Source organism: Ustilaginoidea virens, chromosome 6 (assembly GCF_000687475.1).
Source record: "Ustilaginoidea virens chromosome 6, complete sequence".
Lineage (NCBI taxonomy): Eukaryota > Fungi > Ascomycota > Sordariomycetes > Hypocreales > Clavicipitaceae > Ustilaginoidea > Ustilaginoidea virens.
In genome coordinates, this window is record NC_057321.1 from 1470787 (window position 1) to 1492494 (window position 21708).

A 21708-nucleotide genomic window follows, 5' to 3' on the forward strand; every position below is an offset into this window, starting at 1 on the left:
ACGGGTGGATTTATCCAACGAATTTCTGCGATCCGCTAGACTGGGCTAAGCGCGTCAAGCTCAGGACTTAATTCGGTGGGCATAAAAGCACAAATCTGGCCGCTCAGCTCAGCAGAAGCCGCAGGCCAGAGCGAGCTACGGTGGCTGGCTCTACAGTCCACTACTGTTCTATTTCCAGCTGGGGCCGGTGCATTGTGACAGGAACGTTCGGGTCTTTTTGTAACGCAGAGCTCCTTCAAAAGCTCGTGCTGTTTTTCGTTTCAACTTTCGCGACTGGAGCTACGCCAGCGTGGCAGGCAACGGGAGGCCGCAAGTCCTAAGAACAACTGAAGTTGTCCATTAACATCAGTCACTCGCTTCCCTTCTCCCCTTTTCTTTCCGTCGACGTTGTATTTCTTGTCCAGCAAGTGATGTCTATGGCCATTTCCACAGACTTCCGCTCATCGCTCATGTCGCTCCCAACACCACGACAGGACTGAGTGAGGGCCAAGCCATCCATACTCATGCCATTGCTTCGGAATAGTAAGCAATGGAGCCTATCTGGTCACAGAGGCAAATACCCGAGGTACACAAAACATGCGCCGAATTTTTTTTTTAATAGAAAAGAATTCTCCTTGGGAATGTAGCACGCAAGCTTGTTATGGTGACTGAAACGTAGAACACCTTCGTGGACGACACATGCGCATGCGCAGTGTTTCGTGCCACGACCCCCCCCCCCCCCCCCTTCTTCTTCCCTCCATTGGGGCCATGCAGGTATGCGTCGGGCATTTTGACTAGAGTATCCCCTTGGAAGAAAACGGGCTAGCCGCTTCGTGTGGACTCATTTGCTGCATGGGTTGCTTGTGCGTCGCTAGAGGTGTCTTTTGTGCTCAGGTGTGACGGCGACTTTGTATGAGGCACAGGAGTCATCACACGGCGCGCGAGCACATGAGAAGGACTGATTTGTCAGACAAGCCAAACCCACCGTCCCGTCGTGTTATACGATAAACAGAGTACAGGTTGGCTCCCCCCTTGGGAGATGTGGAAAATAGTAGGGTATGCGGGTCTTGCTCATGGCTGGCGATATCTAGACGTTGGCAGTTTCTTGTGTTGGGCCCTTCAGTGGCGGGTGGTCTTTCTGCAGCAAAAGACCGTGTCATGAATCCAGATACATGTACGCCGGCGACGGTATAAAGTAACGCTGCATGCACAATGTCCAAGCCGTCATCGTTGGTTCAGTCGAGAGTCTTGTGTGCGCGTGCCACTCACTCCTTTGCCAACCCGTGACGGGCCAAACAGGCACAAAGTAATCTTTGATCCGCCTTGTCCCCGCTCCTGCACGATGCTTAAAACAAGTCGTTTACAGCCTGATCAGCATCCTTTTGTATCAACTCCTTCATGCCCTGCGCGAAACCGTCAGTTTTCACGCACCGCATGTGGATGTCTGCAATGCGTGGGGTGAGGGGAGAAAATAACAATAAAAATGAAAAGAGCCTTACATCGGGCATGATTGGGTTTCCCGCCTTGTCGGCAACGTAACGGAACGGCATCTGCGTGCTCTCATGCTTGTTGAACTTGAGCTCTGGAAAATCAACGTAGGGAACCTTGTCCAGGGCAACTAGTTTTGTTTGACCGGATTTCAGCACGGCGGACCTTTGCAAATAAAGCGGGCGAAATAAAAAAAAGAAGAAGAAGAAAAAAGGAGAGAAAAAAAAAAGGAGGAAGGAAAAGAAGAAGGAAAGCAAACGACATACTGCCGTCTTGGACAACCATGCGAGTCACCCGCACCGCAGTATCAGTGGTCATCTGCTTGGGTCCCAATCGCCGCCCCTCGAAGCCCTTCTTCCTGAGCTCCGACGTTCTATCTAGACACGCGGAGAAATCAGCCGGGTTGATATCCCGCGCACATTGCGAACAAGAAGCCGACTGCGGCTCGGACGAGCAAAGAGCAAGGGTTTTTTTTCTGTTTTTCACATACCTCTGGGAGGGTCATCGCCTGTTTCCAGCAACCCCGTCAGTTTTCAGGCATTTTGACCGTCCCAAATGGCAAGACCACCAAACTTGCTACATACCCAAGATGCCGCCGAAGAGAAAGGCTTCAAAGGCATCTCCGTCCTCGGGCGACAAGTCCTTGGCGGCGGCAGGATCCAGCAAGCAGACCTTGGCTTTGTCCCCAGCATACAGCTCTTCCACGCCGCGGTTTTCGGGAGTAAAGGCCGAGACGGCGGCCAAGGCCGCGGGGGCCCTGAACCCGGCGGGGAGGCTGGATAGGATGAAGCTGCCGCCGCTGTCTCGGGTTTCTTCTGCGACGGCCATGTATTCTAGCTCTGACCAGGGGCCAAGCTCCGGGTCGAGGTGTTCGACGATAAAAGTCTTGCCGGGAGGCATGGCAGGGCAAGGAAGAATGCGGTGAATGCCAATTTGATTATACGAGCACGGCTTGGGTGGCGGCCGCCGGGTCAAATTCGATTGCGGTTTTGACTGCGGGCGGGGGAGCGGACCGGTGTTTGGTGGGTTGGGGGGGGGGCTCTCTTCTTGAAGATGTCTGGTCTGATTGCTTCTATTGACCTGCTCAGTCGGCGTTTGTTGCCAATCGCGGCGCTGGTGGATGGCGTAGTGGCGGTTTGCTGCGGGCTGGTACGTACGTTTGCGACGAGGCAAAAAATGGACGCGCTGGGTGGTTACAGTAGGTTGGATGTGGATGTGGTGGGGAGGCTGAAGACGACGATGCGCCACCAGGCATGGTATCAATCTCCCTGACTGGGCCACTCGCACGGCTCGCGATGAACCCCGATAAGCGCGCGTAGGAGCAACAAACGGAGCATGATGTCTTGCAGAGAATAACCTAGACGAGGCAACCTAGGGATATGGCCATTGCAGCGAGACTGGACCACTTGGAGATTCGAAATCACAGAGCGCAAGATACAGACTACAGGCCACAGGGCGCCTTCAGGGCCTGCCAGCTATTGGAGGTCTATTGTCGGAGAGCCACTCCCTGCAGAAAGCGTCTTTTGCAATAGCAGCCCTCGCCTGGTGCTCCTCGCGCCCGGGTTTAAAAAGCCCCTTGCCACCATTTTCTATTCCAATTCAGCGCTTTGCGGATCTGACATGTTTTCGCCGCAGATTGCTAAACACACTCACCCATCTGAGTTGCCTGCGGTCTTGCTAATTCCGAGTCGGCGTCAGGGTGTAAGGAGCCAGCCACATACATCGCCACACACACAGCCACGGCCACGGTCACGGCCACGGCCACAGGTGCTAACCAAAGTTGGCGGCTCGGCTCCGTCAATACTCCGTCCACCGTACCGCACCCAGCAGCTCCCCAAAAGGTACACCCCTGCAACTCTGCTCCGTCCTCCGCGGGTACGTCGAGTTATTAACCCGTCGCGTTTTTGCGTACGCCATCAGGGCCTCGTTTTTTACCCCCTCAGCTCTTGGTGCGCATTCGTTCCAGCCAAGCAGATCCCCTCAGTCTTTTTGCATCGTCCGCCGTCCGACTCGCAGGCCCGACATTTTCATGGTCTGATTATTCCGCGATCCGGTTCATCCTGCTGAGCCTTTGCCGCAGCCTCCGCGTGTCCTCGGTCTCGTTCGTTATGGCTCTCCTGCCAGCCTGGTCTGTCGCTGCATCATGGGGAGCCATCGCCCTCCTGGCCTTTTCGCCCTTGTCAGCTCTTGCCGCTGACAAGTCCGCTGCCGATTACTACGTTCGCGACCTTCCTGGTCTTCCTAAACATGGTGTCCCCATCAAGATGCACGCTGGGTAAGATTCTCAGAACACGCATCCCTCACCACCAAGTTCGAAGAGACGACGACTTTCACATGGACATGGCTGATGAGGGATTCCTCCCCCCACCAACCGCAGGCATGTCGAGATTTCCCATGAAACCAATGCCAACTTTTTCTTCTGGCATTTCCAAAACAACCACATCGCGAACCGACAAAGAACTGTCATATGGTTGAATGGTGGCCCGGGATGTAGCTCCGAGGATGGAGCCCTGATGGAAGTCGGGCCCTACAGAGTCAACCATGACATGAATCTGACCCTCAACAATGGCTCGTGGAACGAATTCGCGAACCTTCTTTTTGTCGACAATCCCGTGGGAACCGGCTTCAGCTATGTTAATACAAACCACTATGTCCACCAGCTGTCCGAGATGGCCAACCAATTCGTCATGTTTTTGGACAAGTTTTTCAAAATATTTCCAGAGTATGAGCACGATGATGTGAGTGGTCTCTTTTTGCGAGGCTTGTCACGAACAAACGAACCGTCTTTTCTAACGGCCCGCTGCTAGATCTACCTCGCTGGCGAATCCTTTGCAGGTCAACACATCCCCTACATTGCCAAAGCTATCCTGGATCGCAATAGTAAGAAGGGGCCGTCCGGAAAATGGAACCTGTCCGGGCTGCTCATAGGCAATGGATGGATCTCTCCCCCAGACCAGTCCGATGCGTATCTGAAGTTCAGTCTGCAGAGAGGTATTATAGAGAAAGGCTCGGATAAGGCTCAGCAACTCCAAAACATGCAGAGAATCTGCGACAAGGACCTCGCGACGAATCCTGGTCATGTCGAATACCCTCAGTGTGAAGACATTCTCCGGCGAATCCTTAAACTCACCATGAAAGGCTCTGGAGATCAGCAATGCATCAACATGTACGATGTACGACTCAAGGATTCCGCGCCCTCGTGCGGTATGAACTGGCCTCCAGATCTGAAGAATGTCGGTCCCTACTTGCGACAGCCAGCCGTCAGCCGCGCTCTCAACCTCGACCAGCAACTAAATACGGGATGGCAGGAATGCAATAGCCGCGTCGGGACTGCTATGAGGGGCAGCAACTCGACAGCCTCGGTTCACCTTTTGCCAGAAATCCTCAAGCAAGTTCCCATCCTCCTCTTCTCCGGCGCCGAAGATCTAATCTGCAACCACATCGGCACGGAGCAGCTCATCGCCAGGCTGGAGTGGAACGGAGGTAGAGGATTTGAACTTGCGCCAGGAAACTGGGCTCCTAGGAGGCAATGGACCTTTGAGGGCGAGAATGCGGGTTTCTGGCAGGAAGCGCGCAACCTCACCTATGTCTTGTACTACAATGCGTCTCACATGGTTGCTTTTGACCATGCTCGCCGCACCAGAGACATGTTGGACCGTTTCATGAACGTCGACATCAGCAACATTGGCGGCGAGCCCTCGGACAGCCGTATCGATGGCGAAAAGGGGCCCGATACTTCGGTCGGTGGAGCAACAAACAACACCCATCATCACCAGGAGGAGACCAAGAAAAAGTTGGAAAACGCCAAGTGGCGTGCCTATCAACGGTCCGGCGAGGTTGTGCTGGGCATCGTCATCATTGCTGCCGTAGCGTGGGGCGTCTTCATCTGGCGTCAGAGGCGCAAGGGTGCTGCGTACTCTGCTCTGCGAAGCGATGACGCCGCCGGCCAGTCAAGGGCCGGCCTCTCTGCTTACCATGACCGCCGCCACCGCAACGGGGATCTTGAGGCTGCTGCATTTGATGAAGCCGCCATTGATAACATTCCACTACAAGATTCACTCGGTCCCGGGGAGGGCAAGTACAGCATCGGTGGTGATAGTGATGAGGAAGAGGAGGAACCTGCCAAGAAGGGCTATAATCACGGCCAATAGGTGATGGGGACTATGGATGTCTGCTTGACAGTTGAATTTACATCTCGAAAAGGCAAACTGCGGCGTTGTGGTGTTGACAGCTTTCTATTATGATTTGTGTGCGTAAGTGACGAGATTAAGCAGCTCGAATAAAACCGAAGACGCTTCGAATGCTTTGCGCTTTCACCCGGTGGGATGCTAATTGCGCACGGGGCATTGATTCCATTCCGTCCCTTGGGGGCTTTCGCTTTTTTTTTTTTTTTTTAAACCAACATTGAAAACTGCAGATTTTTCAAAGGCTGATTAAACAGTGATGCTCATTATCCGATATCGAGTCTCGGTCGACATCATCGTATGATTGATTTATCTGGCAAGCGTGCCATCTGCTCGCACTGTTAGACTGTTACAGCAGCTGTCGGATCCGTGGCAGCTGCCAGACAGCTGGTTTACCTTTTTATGCGCTCTCCCTTTCTCATTACCTGCTTTTCCTTTTTTCTTTCTAATCTTCTCAAAGCCTTGCACTCGATCCATCACACTGCGTGAATTCTCTGCTTCCTTTGACGGCTGGTGCTTCCTATGAACGTCATTTCGTGTGCTCTCCCTTTCTCTTTTCTAGTCTTCTCAAAGCCTTGTACTCGTCCAATACGCTGCGTATTCTCTGCTTCTTTGAACTCAACTCGGCTTCCTCCCTTTTGCCGTCTAAAGCACTTGCCGAGCCACTCTACTGCAAAGGACTCCCTGCTTCAAAATGGGTGACTGGGGAACCCTCAACGATACCTTGGGCTCGACCTCGGGAAACCAAACTGGAGAAGAGGGGTGAGTTTAGTACTTGTTCATGGTTTTCCAACAGCCACTAACAGGTAGCCAGCACTACTCATCGAGGCCCTCACGGGCATTCTGAGGGTATCAACGAGAACCAGGATCTTGATCACGACAAATGCTTCAACTGTGGCGAGTCGGGGTGAGTTGGATTTCTGAAAATCAAACTTGATAAAGCTGACTGGAGTCCAGCCACCGAGCAGCGGAGTGTCCCGCCCCACGAGACACAGCATGTCGTTATTGCAAGAAGGAAGGCCACATACTTCGAGACTGTCCCGAAAAGCCGCCCATGATATGCGGTAACTGTGGCCAAGAGGGTAAGCTCCACTCCCAAAATGAACTTTTTCTTGCGCTCAAGTTGCCAAACTGTTTCAGGTCATTTCCGGAACAACTGCGAAAACGCCCGCTCTGTCAACCGGGACAGCGTCGCAGACGTGACCCCCGAAGAAGCTCTGGCCAAGATCAAAAAGGCTGCCTGCGAGCGTGATGCAGACGATGCTAAAGAAGGTATCCAGGAATATGTCAAGGCTGCTGGGGGTGATGTAAACTACCACCAGCTCCAGACCATGTTTATCGACGAAGGCATCAGCCTGTGGCTTATTGCCATGGAGCGTCAGCTCGTCAATGTCTTTACCAACATGGACCTCCAGGGAAATACTGGCAAGAAGTATTCCATCTCGTACCGATTTTCTGAGAAGCCTGAGCGCCCACGAGAGAGAGAGACCTGGCCTTCAAGCCGCGAAGAGATTCTGAACAGGCTCGAAGATGCTGGTGACGTAGTTGACAGCGGACTCCGGCGCTGCAATAACTGCGGTGAGGTGGGACATTTGTCCAAGGCTTGTACCCAAGAGAGGGAGGAGAAGAAGACACAGCCTGCCATCACTTGTCACAACTGCGGCGCCGATGGACATCGTGTACGCGACTGTAAGTTTCCTCACCACTTTGTGCCCCCGTTCCATGCCGCCAGCTCATTCTTGCTAGGTCCTGAACCACGCGTGGACAAGTTTGCGTGTCGAAACTGCGGGTACATGCGATGCTCAACACCGGCTTTTAATTTTTTCACGAATGCTAATTTTTGGCAGGAAATCTGGTCATCGAGCTTCGGATTGCGAAGAGCCGCCCAACTTGGACAACATGGAATGCCGCAAATGCGGTGAAAGTAAGTTCATCAACGACGGGCCATCAGATTTGTCTTTGTTAACACGAAACAGACGGTCATATGAGCAGAGATTGCCCACAGAGTGGTCCCCGTGGATGTCGCAATTGTGGCCAAGAGGGCCATATAGCAAAGGACTGTGATCAGCCTCGCAACATGGACAGTGTTACCTGCCGAAATTGCGAAAAGACGGGACACTTTAGCCGTGACTGCCCGGAGCCTAAGGATTGTACGTGTGCTATTGCCTCACAATTGGAGCAAATTCCGCTAACATTACACAGGGAGTAAAGTCCAATGCTCCAACTGCCAGAAATATGGCCATACCAAGGTTCGGTGCAAGGAGCCTCCTTGCGATGATTCTAGAGAGGGCGGCGGTTGTGACGGACCATCAGCCGGAGACACTGGCAATGCTGGCAATGCTGGCAATGAACCATGGCCAGCGGAAGCAAATTCAGTACCCGCTGAAAGCTGTGGGTGGTAGCTTGGCTTCTGTAAATACGGTTGGGACAATTGGTATACTTTCAAGCAGTGAAGGGGGAGAATGCCTTTGAAGTTAGTTTCATACTTGATGAGCTGAATGGACTTCAACGATGGGCACCATCTATCTGCGTCAAGTTGTCCTGGTGTGTTTCGAATCACGGACGTGGTATTGAATTGGTGCAGTAGGTACTAAATGCTAGGACAAAACCCCGCATCTAGCCGAGGCCCAGCTTACATGGAAACAACCTCCGTTCGGCTGACGATGCAGATTTCGGATGCCGCCGATACGATACCAGACTTTCTTGAGCCTGGCAGTCAAGCCCGTTACTTGCTGCCTGTGTCACACACGAGACGGGAAGTTCTTCTGGTATTCGTGACGGCTGATGAGGAGGTTCAGCGACTCCAACCGCCTCAATCGTCTCTGCAAACCAACTCGACAATATGCCAGACGAGAACATAGTGCTATACCACTACGCATATTCTCCCTACGCGAGGAGGATTGTATGGTATTTGACGCTTCGTGGCATCCCATACGCCGAATGCGTAAGTTGACACTGGCCTTTCTCCCTACCTACGAGCCAGGGGCAGGTAACAGACAGGCGTCAGGTTCAACCGCCGATGATGCCACGCCCAGACATTGCCCGTCTGGGAATCGAGCATCGCCGCATCCCGATCCTCTCCATTGGCAGAGACGTGTATCTCGACAGCCGTCTTCAGCTGCAAAAGCTGGAGAACCTGAGCACTTCGGCCCCGCGGCTGGGGGCCAGGGGCGCCGACCAGCGAGCAGTCGAGCGTCTCCTGTGCAGCCTCATGACTGACGCGGGGGTCTTCGCCTGGGCTGCCGCCCTCCTGCCAGCCGACCTACCCCTCCTCCAGGACCCAGCCTTCCAGAGGGACAGGGAAGACTACTTTGGCGATGTGCGCACTGCCGAGGCGGATGCCCGGGTCCAGCCCGTCGCCTTGCGCGAACTCGCCAGCGTCTTCAAGCTTCTCGAAACCACCCTCCTCGCGGACAACCGCGACTGGGTTCTCAACACGGAGAGGCCCGGTCTCGCAGACATCGAGGCGGTGTGGCCTCTGCACTGGATGGCCGGCATCCCGGGCGCCCTGCCGCGGGAGAGCTTCTCCCCGAGTGCGTACCCCAAGGTGTACGCGTGGATGGAGCGGTTCCGAGGCGCCGTCCGGGCGGCCGGGCGGAGGCTGGGGACGCCGCGGCGCCTGTCTGGGCAGGAAGCGGCCAGGCTGATTGTCGGGTCGGCGTACCACGAGGCGGAGGGCGCGGTTGACGCGACGGACTTTGAGGTGGCGAGCTTGAGGCTGGTCAAGGGGGACAGGGTGACGGTTGGGCCGACTGATTTCGGGAGCGGGAGGAGGGATGTGGCCACGTTGGTGGGCATAGACGATGAGCAGGTGGTGTTTGAGACGAAGGGCGAGGATGGGACTGTGAGGGTGCACGCGCCGAGGCACGGGTTCAGGCTGGGCAAGGCGGAGGCGAGGCTATGAAAGGGTTTGCCATTTCGGCGGCGAGGACGACTCGGACGGCGACAGCCTGCGATGCCTGAGATCGTGTGCCGTGCATGACGAGTCGGGCAGCATTCACGCATTTGCCAGCCATGGACAGGGCATGCCACAGTTTTGCTGGTTGTTTTGGGAAAGTTGGGGAGATGTTTTTACTGATTTAAGAAATGGACTGCAAAATGTTTTTGTGGAAACGGGAGGTTTTGCGCGAAAAGACCAGCCAAGCCATGGCATGCAGTGATGGTAATTATGTGAATGGCTTCAAGACAGGAATACCCCAGCAGTGGGCAGGTGTCGCGACTGGAGCAGCACAGGTGCCAGTCGAGCAACGGTGCACGCCAACTGCATCGACACAATAGGGGAGTACAGTACAATACGGGTTAGTAGCCGTGTGGGTCGTGACTCGTGTCATTGCCATATGCCAGATGACAAGCCCGAACGGGGAGACAGAGGGGGAGACAGCGCATCGACGGTTGCATGGGAAAACGCAAAGCGTTGAGGAGGCAAAAAAACAACCAAAAAAAAAAAAGAAACGCTGACCCGCGCCCCCCCCCCCCCCCCCCACTTTCAGCCAACAGGGTTTCTGGCATCTATGTATAACGGCGGCTCGGGGCCTTGGACGTATTACAAATGCCCTCCCGTGACGTAATCCTGTCGTCGGCATCGTGTCAACAAGGCCTTGCTTGATTGAGCCTTATTCGATGCGGCAGGAGCTTCCCGCATAACGCCCAGGCGTCCCCCAACCACTGCGCACGAGACGCCCTTGCCGGCGGCTTGCTCCCATCGTGGGTTTTCCCCCTCCTCCACCCAACATGAAGGATTTTCTCCCCAAAACGAAAGAAAACACCTGTCCAGGACCCGCGGCTGACGTCATCCCATGCAGCTAGTGCGACACGGCCATGTCCGTAAGCAATCCACCTTTGGAGGCTGGAGTCCCCGCACACTGTGGGAAATTATTCTTCCGTACCGTGTTGGCCACTGGAGTTGGCGACAAATCGCAGCAGACGGGACGAGGGACAAAACGTGAACTCGACGGGCCAGGGGCCGTAACTTGCGCTCTGCCTGTCTGACCGGCCACGGTCCTGTCCTGTCCTGATGGGAAGAAAGCGGGAGTGCCAACTTGAGGCTGGGCTGGGCTGGGCTGCGGATCGATAGCACTTGCGTGCGGTGCCTGACGGCGTGTTGGAAAAGGCACGACGAATGGAGGAAGATGCTTGCATTGCAATTGGTACGGAGTACGACGGTGCGGACTTGTTCGCACAGTGGCTGATCTTGATAAGGCGACGTGACCAGATGATCTATCTTCACATTGGAGCCAACCACCCCCCCGCCTTCCCCGAAAAAAATCGTTGCCTTATGCGTGCCTGAACACGAACGACGAACGACTGGGCTGAAACCGACACGGCGCCCTAACGCGAATTCTCGAGCACCGGCGAAGTGGATTTGCTCTCTCGAGCATGAAAGGCCGCTGCTGATGATGGTGCCGGCGAGCGCGCTTTGGGGGTAAAACCATGCCTCTCGGAATATACGCGTTCATCAGCATGGTACGGGCAAAAGGGGAGCAAGAAAAACGTCATTTTGATCCAACTCTGCTTCACAGAGTTTTCCAGGACGCCAGTCCGTTTGTTTTGGGCGTTGAAATGTCTCCGAGGCCCCGTCCGTCCAGCGTCCTGGGCATTCCCCTGCTTTCTTGCACCGGCACGCCCCTGGTCGCAGGAGCGGACTGCGGTTGACTTGGGGGGGGGGGGAGGGAGGGACATTTACATCATTTCACTTTTCACATCTGCCACCGTCAGATGCGGTGGCAGAGAACGGGAGCCCAACATTCATTACATTATCCGTACGGTGAAGAAATGACTGTCCAGGACCGTTTAGTTTCTGCATGGCATATGACATTAATGCCAGCTGGTAAGTTAGCAACAGCATGAATCCGTGGCTGGCGGGCTCTTGGATCCAGTCTTGGGATTCTTACAGGGTTGTGGTTGTCGCCGCCGGTCCGCACTGTGCTGCGACCAGTCACGCCATCGTGGGAAGTGGGGCCGCTGGACAAGGACGGTCTGTCACTGGATGCTCTTGGGGCATGCAGCATGGGCATGCTGCATGGGCATGCTACATGTGGTCTGGGGGAGACGCTCCGTCTGCAGCGGCAGCGAGTACTGCACCGTGCGAGACTGGGCTGGGCCTGGCGCTTTGGCCGCCCCCGTCAAGCTTGCCGTTCGTGCCTCTAGATCTTGCGGTTCTTTATGATGGTTTTGTAGATGCGGAGGAAAAGGTGCGGACGCAGTCTGCAGACGCTTGGTTCCAGTGCTCTGACCAAGAGCGGTTGCGGGGAGCAAGAATCGGGTGGCCTTGGCCTTGGCCTTGGCTGCGCAAAGACGCGCCAACGCACGCGCTGGCCGCTGGCCTTGAGGTACGGAGTAGGCGTTATTATCATGCGGACAAGCGCGACGAGTCCCTGGTATAAATAGCAGAGGCCCGTAACGATAGCTGAAGCGATTGCGCTGGCGCTCGGCCGGCAATTGGTGTTGCAGCTCGTTGGTCCGGACGCCATGCGGAACTTCTATGACTCAACGAGCCACGACGGAGTTGATGGCCAATAGACGGTTACATTGCGCACACACCTACGCGTACCTACCTACCTAAGGTACCTACCTTAGGTACCGTAGGTAGGCAGGTACCTGTGTCCTAAGGTGTAGCCTCTGTACACGGTGCTTCTCGGTGTGGGCATATCAAAGTAAAACAACTCGAGCAACGAAACAACCTCCTTATCCACCGTTTTGTTATCCAGGAACCCGTTTTGTCGAGCCGCATGGCCATGGCACCTATGACCCGTATCTTGACCCGTTCGTTCTCTCGATTCGTGAGCAAAGATCGACCGCCCGATGCCGGGGCAGCAGCCTTGTCCTCGAGCCCCGCACAGTGCGAGCATCTCCGTTGCCCGCCCGCCTGGCCAGCCAGTCACATCCGACGACGTTTATTCCCTGCTCTGTTGGTTGGCATTTGCCCCACCCTTGGCAGGCAACCCAACGCACCACGCCCCAAACCGCCCCACCACGCCCCACCTCACCCCACCCCGCCAAATATCCTGGATCTGGGCCAAGTTGCAGACGCAAGAAAGGCGCCGCCATTCACTTTTCCTACCTTCCCTCCCCCCCCCCCCCCCGCGGTCCCCCCCCACGGAGGGAAAACCGAAAAAAAAAAAAGGAAAAAAAAAAAAGAGAGGGAGGGAAAAAAAACGTCATCTCTGACGTCTTTCCCTTTCAACACTCGAACTGTGAGCCCATTCACGATCCTCGTCTGCTCGCTGCGATTCCACCCGCGGCTGCGTGCGCTCCTCCCGCATTCTGGTTGCAGCAGAACGGCTAGGCTTTTTTGCCGCCGCACCTTTTCTGCCACCTTTTTTTTTTTTTTTTTTTTTTTTTTTTTTTTTTTGAACCGTTTGGGGGCCCGCGACTTCTGTCCCCCCGTCGACGCGCCGGCGCAGAGTCTCTCTCGCTCTGGCTTTTACTTTTTTTTTTTTTTTTTTACTTTTTTTTCTTTTTCTTTCCCCCCCCTTTGCCCCTTCTGGCCGACGGCCGCTGTGCCTGTATGCTGGCGTGAATCTTCGCCCAAGCCCCAGGAAACGCCTCCTCTGGCGGAACAGCTACCCTTGGGGTTCCAAACTGGACGCCTCTGACAATCCGTCACCCATCTCTGACCTCATCAACCCTCTTCCCTTCTTCCATCAAACTCCATCCGCCTGTTGACCCTCACAGGTCACTACCCCACCCCCGTACAGATAACCTAGTATCTACTACATCATATACATCATTGTGTCATCATGGGGACTTCTCCTGCCACCGAGTCGAAGTCCCCCAAATCGTCAGACACGACGTCCCGGCGAGGTGAGAGCCCACATTGAGCCTGTCCTAGTTGAGCCTCAATTTCCCTTTACTGCCCGTTCCAGTTTCCCCTCCCCCCCTTTCATCCGTCGTCACCCTTTTCCTTCGTTGCTTGCTTGCACTGGAAACTGTGTTTCTGTTCTCCACCACAATCATCGTCATACGCTGCCTCAATCAGGCGATACAAACCACCCCCCCCCCCCCCGTTTCTCTCTTTTCCCCTCTACCCAATCCAACACGCCTGGTCCTGGTGCTGGCTGTTGAATACATCGTCCGCTAATCTTGCTGTCATCGTCGCGTGGTGTCGCTACAAATCCAGTGTCTAGCTCCAAGGCAGATCCCGCAACCGCCGCCAAGTCGGATTCCATCGGGGTGTCTAATGCTGAAGTCACGAAGCCGCTCGCTCCGCCCCCTCGGCCCGTTCAACAACCTCACGGAAACAATACGCCCGACTATTTCGCTGGCCCAGTCGGCGGATCTCTCAGTCTGGAGCCAAATCCATTCGAGCAGTCATTCGGGGGTGGTGGTGGCCCCGAGACTCCAGGAGGCACAAAGCTCCCTTCTGTCGCCGCCTTAACATCGCCTTCCTCGCTGCTTCCTGGCGGCAACTCGACTCCTTTCAACTGGGGAGGTGGCTCGCTGCGCACCGGGCCCCTAAGCCCTGCCATGTTGTCAGGTCCGGCCAACGACTACTTCAGCGATACGCACCATCTCCGAGGCGGTTTCCCGACCCCAAACGAGTCTTCCCTACGATCCGGTCTCACTCCTGGAGGCAGCGGATCCATGTTTCCAACCCCTAGTCCCAACGCTCAAGCACTTTTCGCGCAGCTCGCCAGCGGCGGCGCAACGCCCAGCACCATCGACTTTCATCGAACGGCAATAAGCGCGGCGGCTGCCAAACGCGAGCAAAACCCTCCCGCGCCGCCGCCGCCACCACCACCGGCGCAGCAGCATCAACATCAGCATCAACATCAGCAGCAGCAGCAACATCAGAAGCATCAACAACAGCAATCAGTGACGTCACAACCTGCGGAAATGCCCAACGGCACCGCGCCCGTCAAGACCGAACCAAAGCAGGCCTCTGGGCCTTTCGACCCTCACGACAACGACGCCGCCAACGGCTTGTTCATGCTCGCGCAGGGCGCTCAGAGCAGGAACGGCTCCCAGGCCCCCAGCCAGTTTGGTGCAGCCGGGGCCCCCAGTCACGCGCATCCCGCTCCTCCGCAGACCCAAAACTCCAACACGTCGCCGCAAATGTCGTCCGGTAACGCTGCGTCACGAGGTGTTAGCGTAGGGACCAACGGGTCGGATGGAAACGAACAGGCAAAGCCGGCTACCAAGGTCAAAGGCAAAAAATCCGCCAGTGCCTCCAACGGTGGTCGAAGAAAGGCAGACGACGCTACTCCAGCAAAGGCGCCTCCCAGCAAGAAGGTCAAGGGAAGCATAGGAGCGATGAATGGGAGCATCCATGAAGATTCAGAGGATGACGATGACGAGATGGGTGAGGACGGCAACCCCAAGTCGAAGATGACGGACGAAGAAAAACGAAAAAATTTCCTCGAGAGAAACCGGTGCGTTTCCCTGCCCACTTTTTTTTTTTTTTTTTTTTTTTTTTTTTTTTATAACTGCCGTAGAACTCGGGATGTGCTGACGCAAACCTTAACAGGGTTGCTGCTCTTAAATGCCGGCAGCGCAAGAAGCAGTGGCTCGCTAATTTGCAAAACAAGGTTGAGATGTACAGTAGTGAGAATGATGCTCTCACCGCCCAAATCACTCAATTGAGGGAAGAGGTTGTCAATCTGAAGACGCTTTTGCTGGCCCATAAAGACTGTCCTGTCACTCAACAGCAAGGGCTCCACGGCGCCTTCATGTCGCAAGTCGTCGAGCCGTTCAACGCACAGATGAATCCCTATGGGATGGCTGGTCCCATGCCTAATCAGCAGGTTATGGCGGGACAAGGCGTCCAGCGCCGCTTCTCATGAAGAGTATGACGCAAGTGACTGAAAAAAAAAATACAATTTAAGGTATACTGGGTCACTAGGGGAACAATTTTTGTCCCCGGTTCGAGCCCCAGTCCTCTGAATCGGACGGGCCTACATTGACCACTCTCCTGTTCAGGTCACGATGAGATCGAGAGAGCTTATTTCACCTTTGGAAATCGAGTCATGACGGAATTCCTCCGAAGCATGATAAAATCGGCCATCGACGATGTTTACACTGGGGCTACAAGTCCTGGGGCTCACAACTCCTTTTCTTATTACTTTCTTCTTTTTTTTTTTGGGATCCTACTTGCCCTGTACAACACCGTGTGAAGGAAACTGCACGATCTGCTTTGGGATTTGGTGTACGGGAAAATGGCAACAAAAGGTGATGGTGGGCTTCACTCACGAGGGTTTATAGTGTCCGATCTGAAATCACTCGCGTAGAGAGATATTTGTCAGCATATTCTTTCTGCATTTTATGTATATATCCACAGTCGCACAGGCACGGGCAGGCACGGGCAGGCACCAGGCACAAGGCATATGAAAAGATGTTTTGATGGGAGAGTCCTGCTTTGCTCAGGGCGTTGAAGAGGAGCGTGCAGTTTTACTGATTACATACTTGGTGTTGATAAGGGGCTGTTCCGTTCTGGACGGTAGTACAAGCAAAAAGCCACAACGGCGTAAGTGGTTCAGCGGTCCTCGCTTTGTGTTGCCATTGTGAATGTCTGCGGCTTGAATAAGGCTCCGGCTACATGTCGCCTCGCCTTCGTTTGGCCAAGTCAGGATTCTGGGCGGATTGCGCGACCAAGCACGGTCGGCTGGCCAATCAGGGCCCGCCGACGGCGTCCACAAGAGGCGGGGGTTGCCGAACCGCCCAAACTGGCTTAGCGTGAGCAAGATTGGCTGGCATCCCTCACCTTTCATTCTCCCAGGTAAACAAGAAACATAGCAACAGACCAACAGACCAACAGACCAACAGCGAGGGCAAAGTTTCGTTCTACAACACAGATTTGCCGCATCGCCAAGAATCCGCCTTGTCGCGCCTAGTCCTAGTCTTTGTCCCCTGAAGGTCCTTGCGCAAGCGGGAAGAAGGCACCCGAGCCGAGTCGGCAAGCACAGGCGAACAGCGCGCGCATTTTTGTTTTTTTTTCCAACCTCGACGCTGGGCAGCGCGACGCGGGCAGCGCGACGCGGGCAGAGTCGGTCCGCGCTTGGGCTGCGAGACGGAGCATCCGGGGCGGCAGCTTTGGCTTGACGGAATCGAGCGGCCGGGTTGGGGGGCGATCAGGCAGCAGCTTGTGGGCGGCCGCCTGTGCATGCGGGGGGGCGCGTTTTACATCACAGATTCGGTCTGGTGGGAAGGCGCTGGGCTGCGAGACGGGTATCTGGCACGGGGCCTTGGCGAAATCGAACAGCCGGGGCTGGCTGGGTGGGCGATCACGCAGCAGCTTATGACGGGCCGCCTGCACGTGTGTGCGAGCGCGATTTGTCTGGTTTTTCGGTCGACGCGCTGCTCAGGCTACGGGACGTTATTCGGCAACGTGGCGAGAATCGAACGGCTGGGTGAGCGATCACGCAGCAGCTTATGACCGGCCGCCTGTGTATGCGAGCGCGTTTTATCTAGATTTTCGGTCGACGCGCTGCTCAGGCTACGGGACGTTATTCGGCAGCTCGGGCGAGGATCGAACGCAGCTCTGGATGACCAGCTGCCTGTGTTTTGGTTCATCGCGCCGCTCCGTCCAGCATCCCGAGCGCGTTTTTATCTATCCGCAGATTCAGTCGACGCGCATTCCCATGGGATCGAATAGTTAGCCGTCCATGACGACTCTTGTGGCGACGCAACGGGCGCTACAACTTAGCATGAGCAACCAGCAAGGGCGTCGAACAAGCAAGCGCCTGGCCGGTATGTTTTTGTTGTTTTTTTTGGTTGTCGGACAGAGGATACGCCATGTGACGCGCGGATGGCAGCTAACGCGAGCGAGCACCAGCCGCGGCCGATATCGAACGCGACGATGATTTTCAATTTGTACGCAAGTCCAAACGGCCCAAGACGGAGGAGCCAGAGCCAAAGCCGGCGAAAAAGGCAACGGCACGCGGGCTCTCGAGCACGACAGCCGCAGCAGCAGCAACTACTACCGTCGCTACTACTAATACCACCGCTACCGCTGCCGCTGCCGCTACCACCATTACCACCACCACCGCAGAACCTGTTGAGCAGGAGCAAGGCCACGAGGTGTCGCCATTACCGACGAGCCTGGCCAGCGCGGGGCGACGGATATCCCCGCGGCGAAAAGGAGGCGATGCTGCTGCACCTGAAGACGGCGCAGCTGCACGCAAGCCTTTGAGGAAAAGCACGCGGGGTTCCGCGGCGGAGGAGAAGGACCAGGCAGCCGCCGGGCGACCGTCGAAACCAGCCAGACGATGGGAGCCGTCACCGACGCCGCGGCGGCCGGCCACGGAGTCGGCGGTCATTGCGCTGCCGATGAACGACACGCCCGTCATCAACCGGAACAAGGAGATGCGCAGAAAGGGAGGCAAGGCCAACAGAAGGAGCAGTCTGGGCTCGCGCGGACGAAGGGCCAGCTCGCTGATCGACAACGGCCAGACGGCAACGCCTCACCGCGACGTGAACCCGGACGAGTTCTACAAGCACATTGCCCAAGGCCTGCCGGAACCGAGGAGGATGAAGCAGCTGCTCATGTGGTGCGGCGAGCGGGCTCTGCCGGAAAAGCCGCGGCTCGGGACACACAACCCGAGCGCCGCGCTGGGTGGTATGTGGGAGATTTGAGCTGCACTCGGAGCAAACCCGGTGGTGGGGAGAAACGCGCGTGCTGACCGGATAACCCCCTCGCAGCCCGAGCCATTCAAGACCAGATACTGAAGGACTTTGCCTCGAGACCAGACTTTTCCGACTGGTTCAGTCGCGACGACGAGGCGCCCAAGCCGACGGTGCTCAAGCCGAACCCGAGAAACACGGAGCTGGACGAGAGGCTGGCAGCGTTGGAAGCCAAGATACAGAGGTATGAAAGAAGCCTTGCCCGGACACGTCCCCATGCGCGACCGTTGTGGCCCCCAGTTTCCTTTTGTCGGCGGCGCTGTCGCTAAGGCGTGTTTTTTTTTTATTTAACTTACTTATTATTTATTTATTTATTTATTTGACCGCAGGTTGCAACAAGAAAAAGAAGCCTGGCTAGCCATACGGGAGCCCCAGCCCGACCTGCCGCCGCTCTTTGCACCCTCTGACGCCGCCGACGCCGCCGACACGACCGACACGGCCGTTGAGCTACCCGACCCGTCCCTCCTGGACCCCGACGAGGCGCGGATACGGGCCCTCCTCGCCGACGAATTGGTGCCGTTTGAGAGCCTCTGCACACAGACCGAGGAGCGGATACGTAAGATCCAAGCGTCGCTCGAGTTCGAGGTGGACCAGCTGGCGGACAACGTGCACAAGCTGGAGCAGCGGGTCCTGGCGGCGGGCGGGCAGGCCGACGCGGCGCTGGGGCTCGGCGCGGCGCGGCTGCGCGAGCGCGAGCAGAGGGACAGGACGCGCGCGGGGACGCGCGACATGCCCGTCATGGAGGTGCTGAGGAGCCTGAGCGCGATGCTGCCCGAGGGGGGCGGGGGGTGACGACTTGTCGGGGTGACGACTTGTCGGGATGACGATACGACGCGACGAGGCACGGGGGGCACGGCGGCACGGCGGCACGGCATTCTGGCATACTGGCACACTGATTTACTGTCCTTTTTTTTCTTTTTTTTTGGTTTAATGTATATACATATCTCTGGTTCGAGCAGGGGCGAAACGGAACGCGTGGCGATTGGGGTTGGTTTTCTTTTTTTTTTTTTTTTTTTCTTTTTTTCTTTTTGTCTTTTTTCTGGGGGGTTGGTTGGTTTGGATTTGGATTTGGCCGCGAGGGACGGACGGGATTGGAGCGCAGCTGAAAGGTATATGGCGTGTGCTTGTGGTCTGCGGATGAAGTAAGGATGAAGAAGGCAAACGGAGCGGCGCGAGCGACTGCCGTTGCGTCAATCAGTCCGGTGCACTGACCCGTCGCCAAGACCGTGACGATGCCATGACCATGACCACCATCCACCATCATCACCATCATCATCACCACCACCACCACCACCATCACAAGGCCGGCATAAACGCCATGCCCGCCCCGCCCCGGCGGCTCTCCACGTGCCGCCGCAGCATGTCGAGGATCCGGCTGCCCTGCCAGCGCGCCGGGACCGGCCGGTGCGCCGGCCTGACGTTGCCGACGGTCTGCGCCCACTCGCCCGCCGGGGGGTCGGGCCGCACGAGCGCGCCATCCCCGCGCGGGGGGGTGTCGCCGTCCTGCGTGGCCCAGTAGTATATGTCCCAGTCGTTTTCGTCGAGCAGCCGGTCGTACTGGGCGAGGAGGGGGCCGCGCATGTCGGGCAGGTGGGCGGCGGCAAAGGTGGAGAGGAGGAGGTCGCTTTCGAGGGTGCCGCGTTTGCGGGACTGGTCTGGAAGGGGGGGGGTGAGCGGAGGTTAGGTGAATGCGCGTGCGCGTGTGTGTGTGTGTGTGAGTGTGATGGTGGATGGGGGGGGATGCGAGGATGGCTTGGGTAGATGACTTGTAGAGGACGCCCCGGAGGCAGGCCATGTGTGGCCGTCGGGATGCCGTACGTACAGAGCAGCCGGGCTCGCTTGGTCTGGTCGTCCTCGCCGGAGCGTCGGAGGGGCGCGACGCGGAACGGCACGCCTGGGAGCTCGCCGACGCCGAGGGTTGACGAGAGGCGGCGGGGCGGCGGGCGGAGGAGGGCGCGCGCGGCGGTCGGGCGGGCAAGGGCCATGTCTGCGTGATGATGGCGATGTCGGCGTTGGGCAGACGATGTCGAGGGCAGACAAAACTGGCGTGTGGTGATTGTCGCGGTGATGTCGTGGTGATTGTTCGTGCGTGGTGACTGTCGAGGCCCGGTTTGGGCTCGTGGAGAGGGAGGCGGCTGAGCGGCAAGTGGCAGGCAGGCAGTACAGTAGCAGTACGGAGGACATACTGTACGTACATACGGTGGGGTCAGACCGACCGGCAGTGCACGGCGCCACGTGATGCTGGACAGTTTGGCACGGAGCTATGCAACAGGGCACGTCGACTTTCACCAGGGACGGCAAGGCAAAAAGAGGCGCGCAATGACGACTGCTGGCTCGCATCCTCTCTTGCTGGCATCATTATCAGTGTACAAACGCCGGCATGTACTCGTACACACCTCGCGTCCCCCTCGGCTCCCTCGGCTCCCTCCAAACCCGGCAAACACGGCAAACACGGCAAAAAACACCGGCACGTATAGTACCAACCGCCCAACGCGCAGAATCCATACACGCGGCTCCCCTAGATGAGGTGCTTGGAGCGAAAGTACGCGCGCAGATACATGACCTGCCACACCCACAGCCCAATCAGGATCCACGTGGTCGTGATGCCGAACCACTTGACGCGCGCGTTGGTGCTCTCGTTGGTGTCGCGCAGCTTCTGCTCCCGCAGGCGGAGGTAGTCCATCTCGAGCACAATCTCCTCCGTCATCTCGGCCACGCGGCGCAGGTCCGCCTCGACCGGCTTCAGCTTCTCCGTGGCCTGGATGGCGCTCCAGTCCTTGGCGTCGGCGCCGACGTCAATGTCGAGCTCGACGTGGCGCGACGCAGGGTTGGGCCGGCGCGCTTTCGCCCACAGTCCAATGGTCAGGTCAGGTCAGGTCAGGTCAGGTCATGCACGCATGCAGCAGCAGCAGCAGCAAGCGAGGACGTTGGCATCCGCGGGGATCGGGGAGGGGGGAAGCTCACCTCCCGAGAGCAGGTTCTCGAAGCAGACGTCAAAGGCGGCGTCCCCGTGCGACTGGAACGTCACGCGGGACTCGCCTACAATGTCCCGGGGGCGGCCGTACTCGTTGCCCAGCGCGTCGCGGACCTGGCGGTTGATCGTTGGTTCGCGTCAGCTTCAGCTAGATAAGAGCACCACAGGCGCAGGGGGCCAACGCACGTGCATGTTGACCGCCATGCCGTCGCCCTTGGCGCCGTCCACCTTGGCCGTCACGACGACGAGCGTGTCGGCGCCGACAAAGTTGCGGATGCAGCGCTCCTTGCGGTGGTCCTCGACGCCGGCGTGGGCTGTGAGCTCGAACTTGAGGGCGCGGGCGGCCGACGCGGCGGCGAGCAGGGTGCAGAGCAGGCGCAGCGGCGAGGCGTGCGGCAGCATGATGGGGCGATTTCGACGGGGACGACGGTCGCGTTTGGGGGCGGGGGGGGGAAAGGGGGAAAT

General features: G+C 57.0%; 9 protein-coding genes across 9 annotated transcripts; 5 read left to right on the forward strand and 4 right to left on the reverse strand.

Moving 5' to 3' along the window:
- Positions 1-1325: 1325 nt before the first annotated feature.
- On the reverse strand, positions 1326-2367 carry UV8b_07345 (uncharacterized protein; the record flags this gene model as incomplete). Its single annotated transcript, XM_043144842.1, has 5 exons — positions 1326-1382; positions 1479-1597; positions 1734-1844; positions 1958-1975; positions 2052-2367. 5 exons carry the CDS (start codon positions 2365-2367, stop codon positions 1326-1328), a joined length of 621 nt encoding a protein of 206 aa, XP_043000777.1.
- A 1208-nt stretch (positions 2368-3575) lies between these two features.
- Positions 3576-5618, forward strand: UV8b_07346 (uncharacterized protein; the record flags this gene model as incomplete). Its single annotated transcript, XM_043144843.1, has 3 exons — positions 3576-3742; positions 3845-4205; positions 4275-5618. 3 exons carry the CDS (start codon positions 3576-3578, stop codon positions 5616-5618), a joined length of 1872 nt encoding a protein of 623 aa, XP_043000778.1.
- Positions 5619-6345: 727 nt separating this feature from the next.
- Positions 6346-7702, forward strand: UV8b_07347 (uncharacterized protein; the record flags this gene model as incomplete). Its single annotated transcript, XM_043144844.1, has 7 exons — positions 6346-6413; positions 6466-6558; positions 6609-6733; positions 6792-7340; positions 7398-7440; positions 7499-7575; positions 7644-7702. The coding sequence occupies 7 exons, from the start codon at positions 6346-6348 to the stop codon at positions 7700-7702; spliced, it is 1014 nt and encodes a 337-aa protein (XP_043000779.1).
- Positions 7703-8493: 791 nt separating this feature from the next.
- UV8b_07348 (uncharacterized protein) lies at positions 8494-9555 on the forward strand (the record flags this gene model as incomplete). The annotated part of the gene is made up of 2 exons (XM_043144845.1): positions 8494-8595; positions 8659-9555. The coding sequence occupies 2 exons, from the start codon at positions 8494-8496 to the stop codon at positions 9553-9555; spliced, it is 999 nt and encodes a 332-aa protein (XP_043000780.1).
- A 1785-nt stretch (positions 9556-11340) lies between these two features.
- UV8b_07349 (uncharacterized protein) lies at positions 11341-11665 on the reverse strand (the record flags this gene model as incomplete). The annotated part of the gene is made up of 2 exons (XM_043144846.1): positions 11341-11475; positions 11543-11665. The coding sequence occupies 2 exons, from the start codon at positions 11663-11665 to the stop codon at positions 11341-11343; spliced, it is 258 nt and encodes an 85-aa protein (XP_043000781.1).
- Positions 11666-13390: 1725 nt separating this feature from the next.
- Positions 13391-15433, forward strand: UV8b_07350 (uncharacterized protein; the record flags this gene model as incomplete). The annotated part of the gene is made up of 3 exons (XM_043144847.1): positions 13391-13454; positions 13771-15022; positions 15118-15433. 3 exons carry the CDS (start codon positions 13391-13393, stop codon positions 15431-15433), a joined length of 1632 nt encoding a protein of 543 aa, XP_043000782.1.
- Positions 15434-17293: 1860 nt separating this feature from the next.
- On the forward strand, positions 17294-19061 carry UV8b_07351 (uncharacterized protein; the record flags this gene model as incomplete). Its single annotated transcript, XM_043144848.1, has 4 exons — positions 17294-17336; positions 17422-18204; positions 18288-18453; positions 18599-19061. 4 exons carry the CDS (start codon positions 17294-17296, stop codon positions 19059-19061), a joined length of 1455 nt encoding a protein of 484 aa, XP_043000783.1.
- Positions 19062-19565: 504 nt separating this feature from the next.
- Positions 19566-20254, reverse strand: UV8b_07352 (uncharacterized protein; the record flags this gene model as incomplete). The annotated part of the gene is made up of 2 exons (XM_043144849.1): positions 19566-19924; positions 20092-20254. The coding sequence occupies 2 exons, from the start codon at positions 20252-20254 to the stop codon at positions 19566-19568; spliced, it is 522 nt and encodes a 173-aa protein (XP_043000784.1).
- Positions 20255-20787: 533 nt separating this feature from the next.
- Positions 20788-21645, reverse strand: UV8b_07353 (uncharacterized protein; the record flags this gene model as incomplete). Its single annotated transcript, XM_043144850.1, has 3 exons — positions 20788-21110; positions 21234-21357; positions 21430-21645. The coding sequence occupies 3 exons, from the start codon at positions 21643-21645 to the stop codon at positions 20788-20790; spliced, it is 663 nt and encodes a 220-aa protein (XP_043000785.1).
- Positions 21646-21708: the final 63 nt, after the last annotated feature.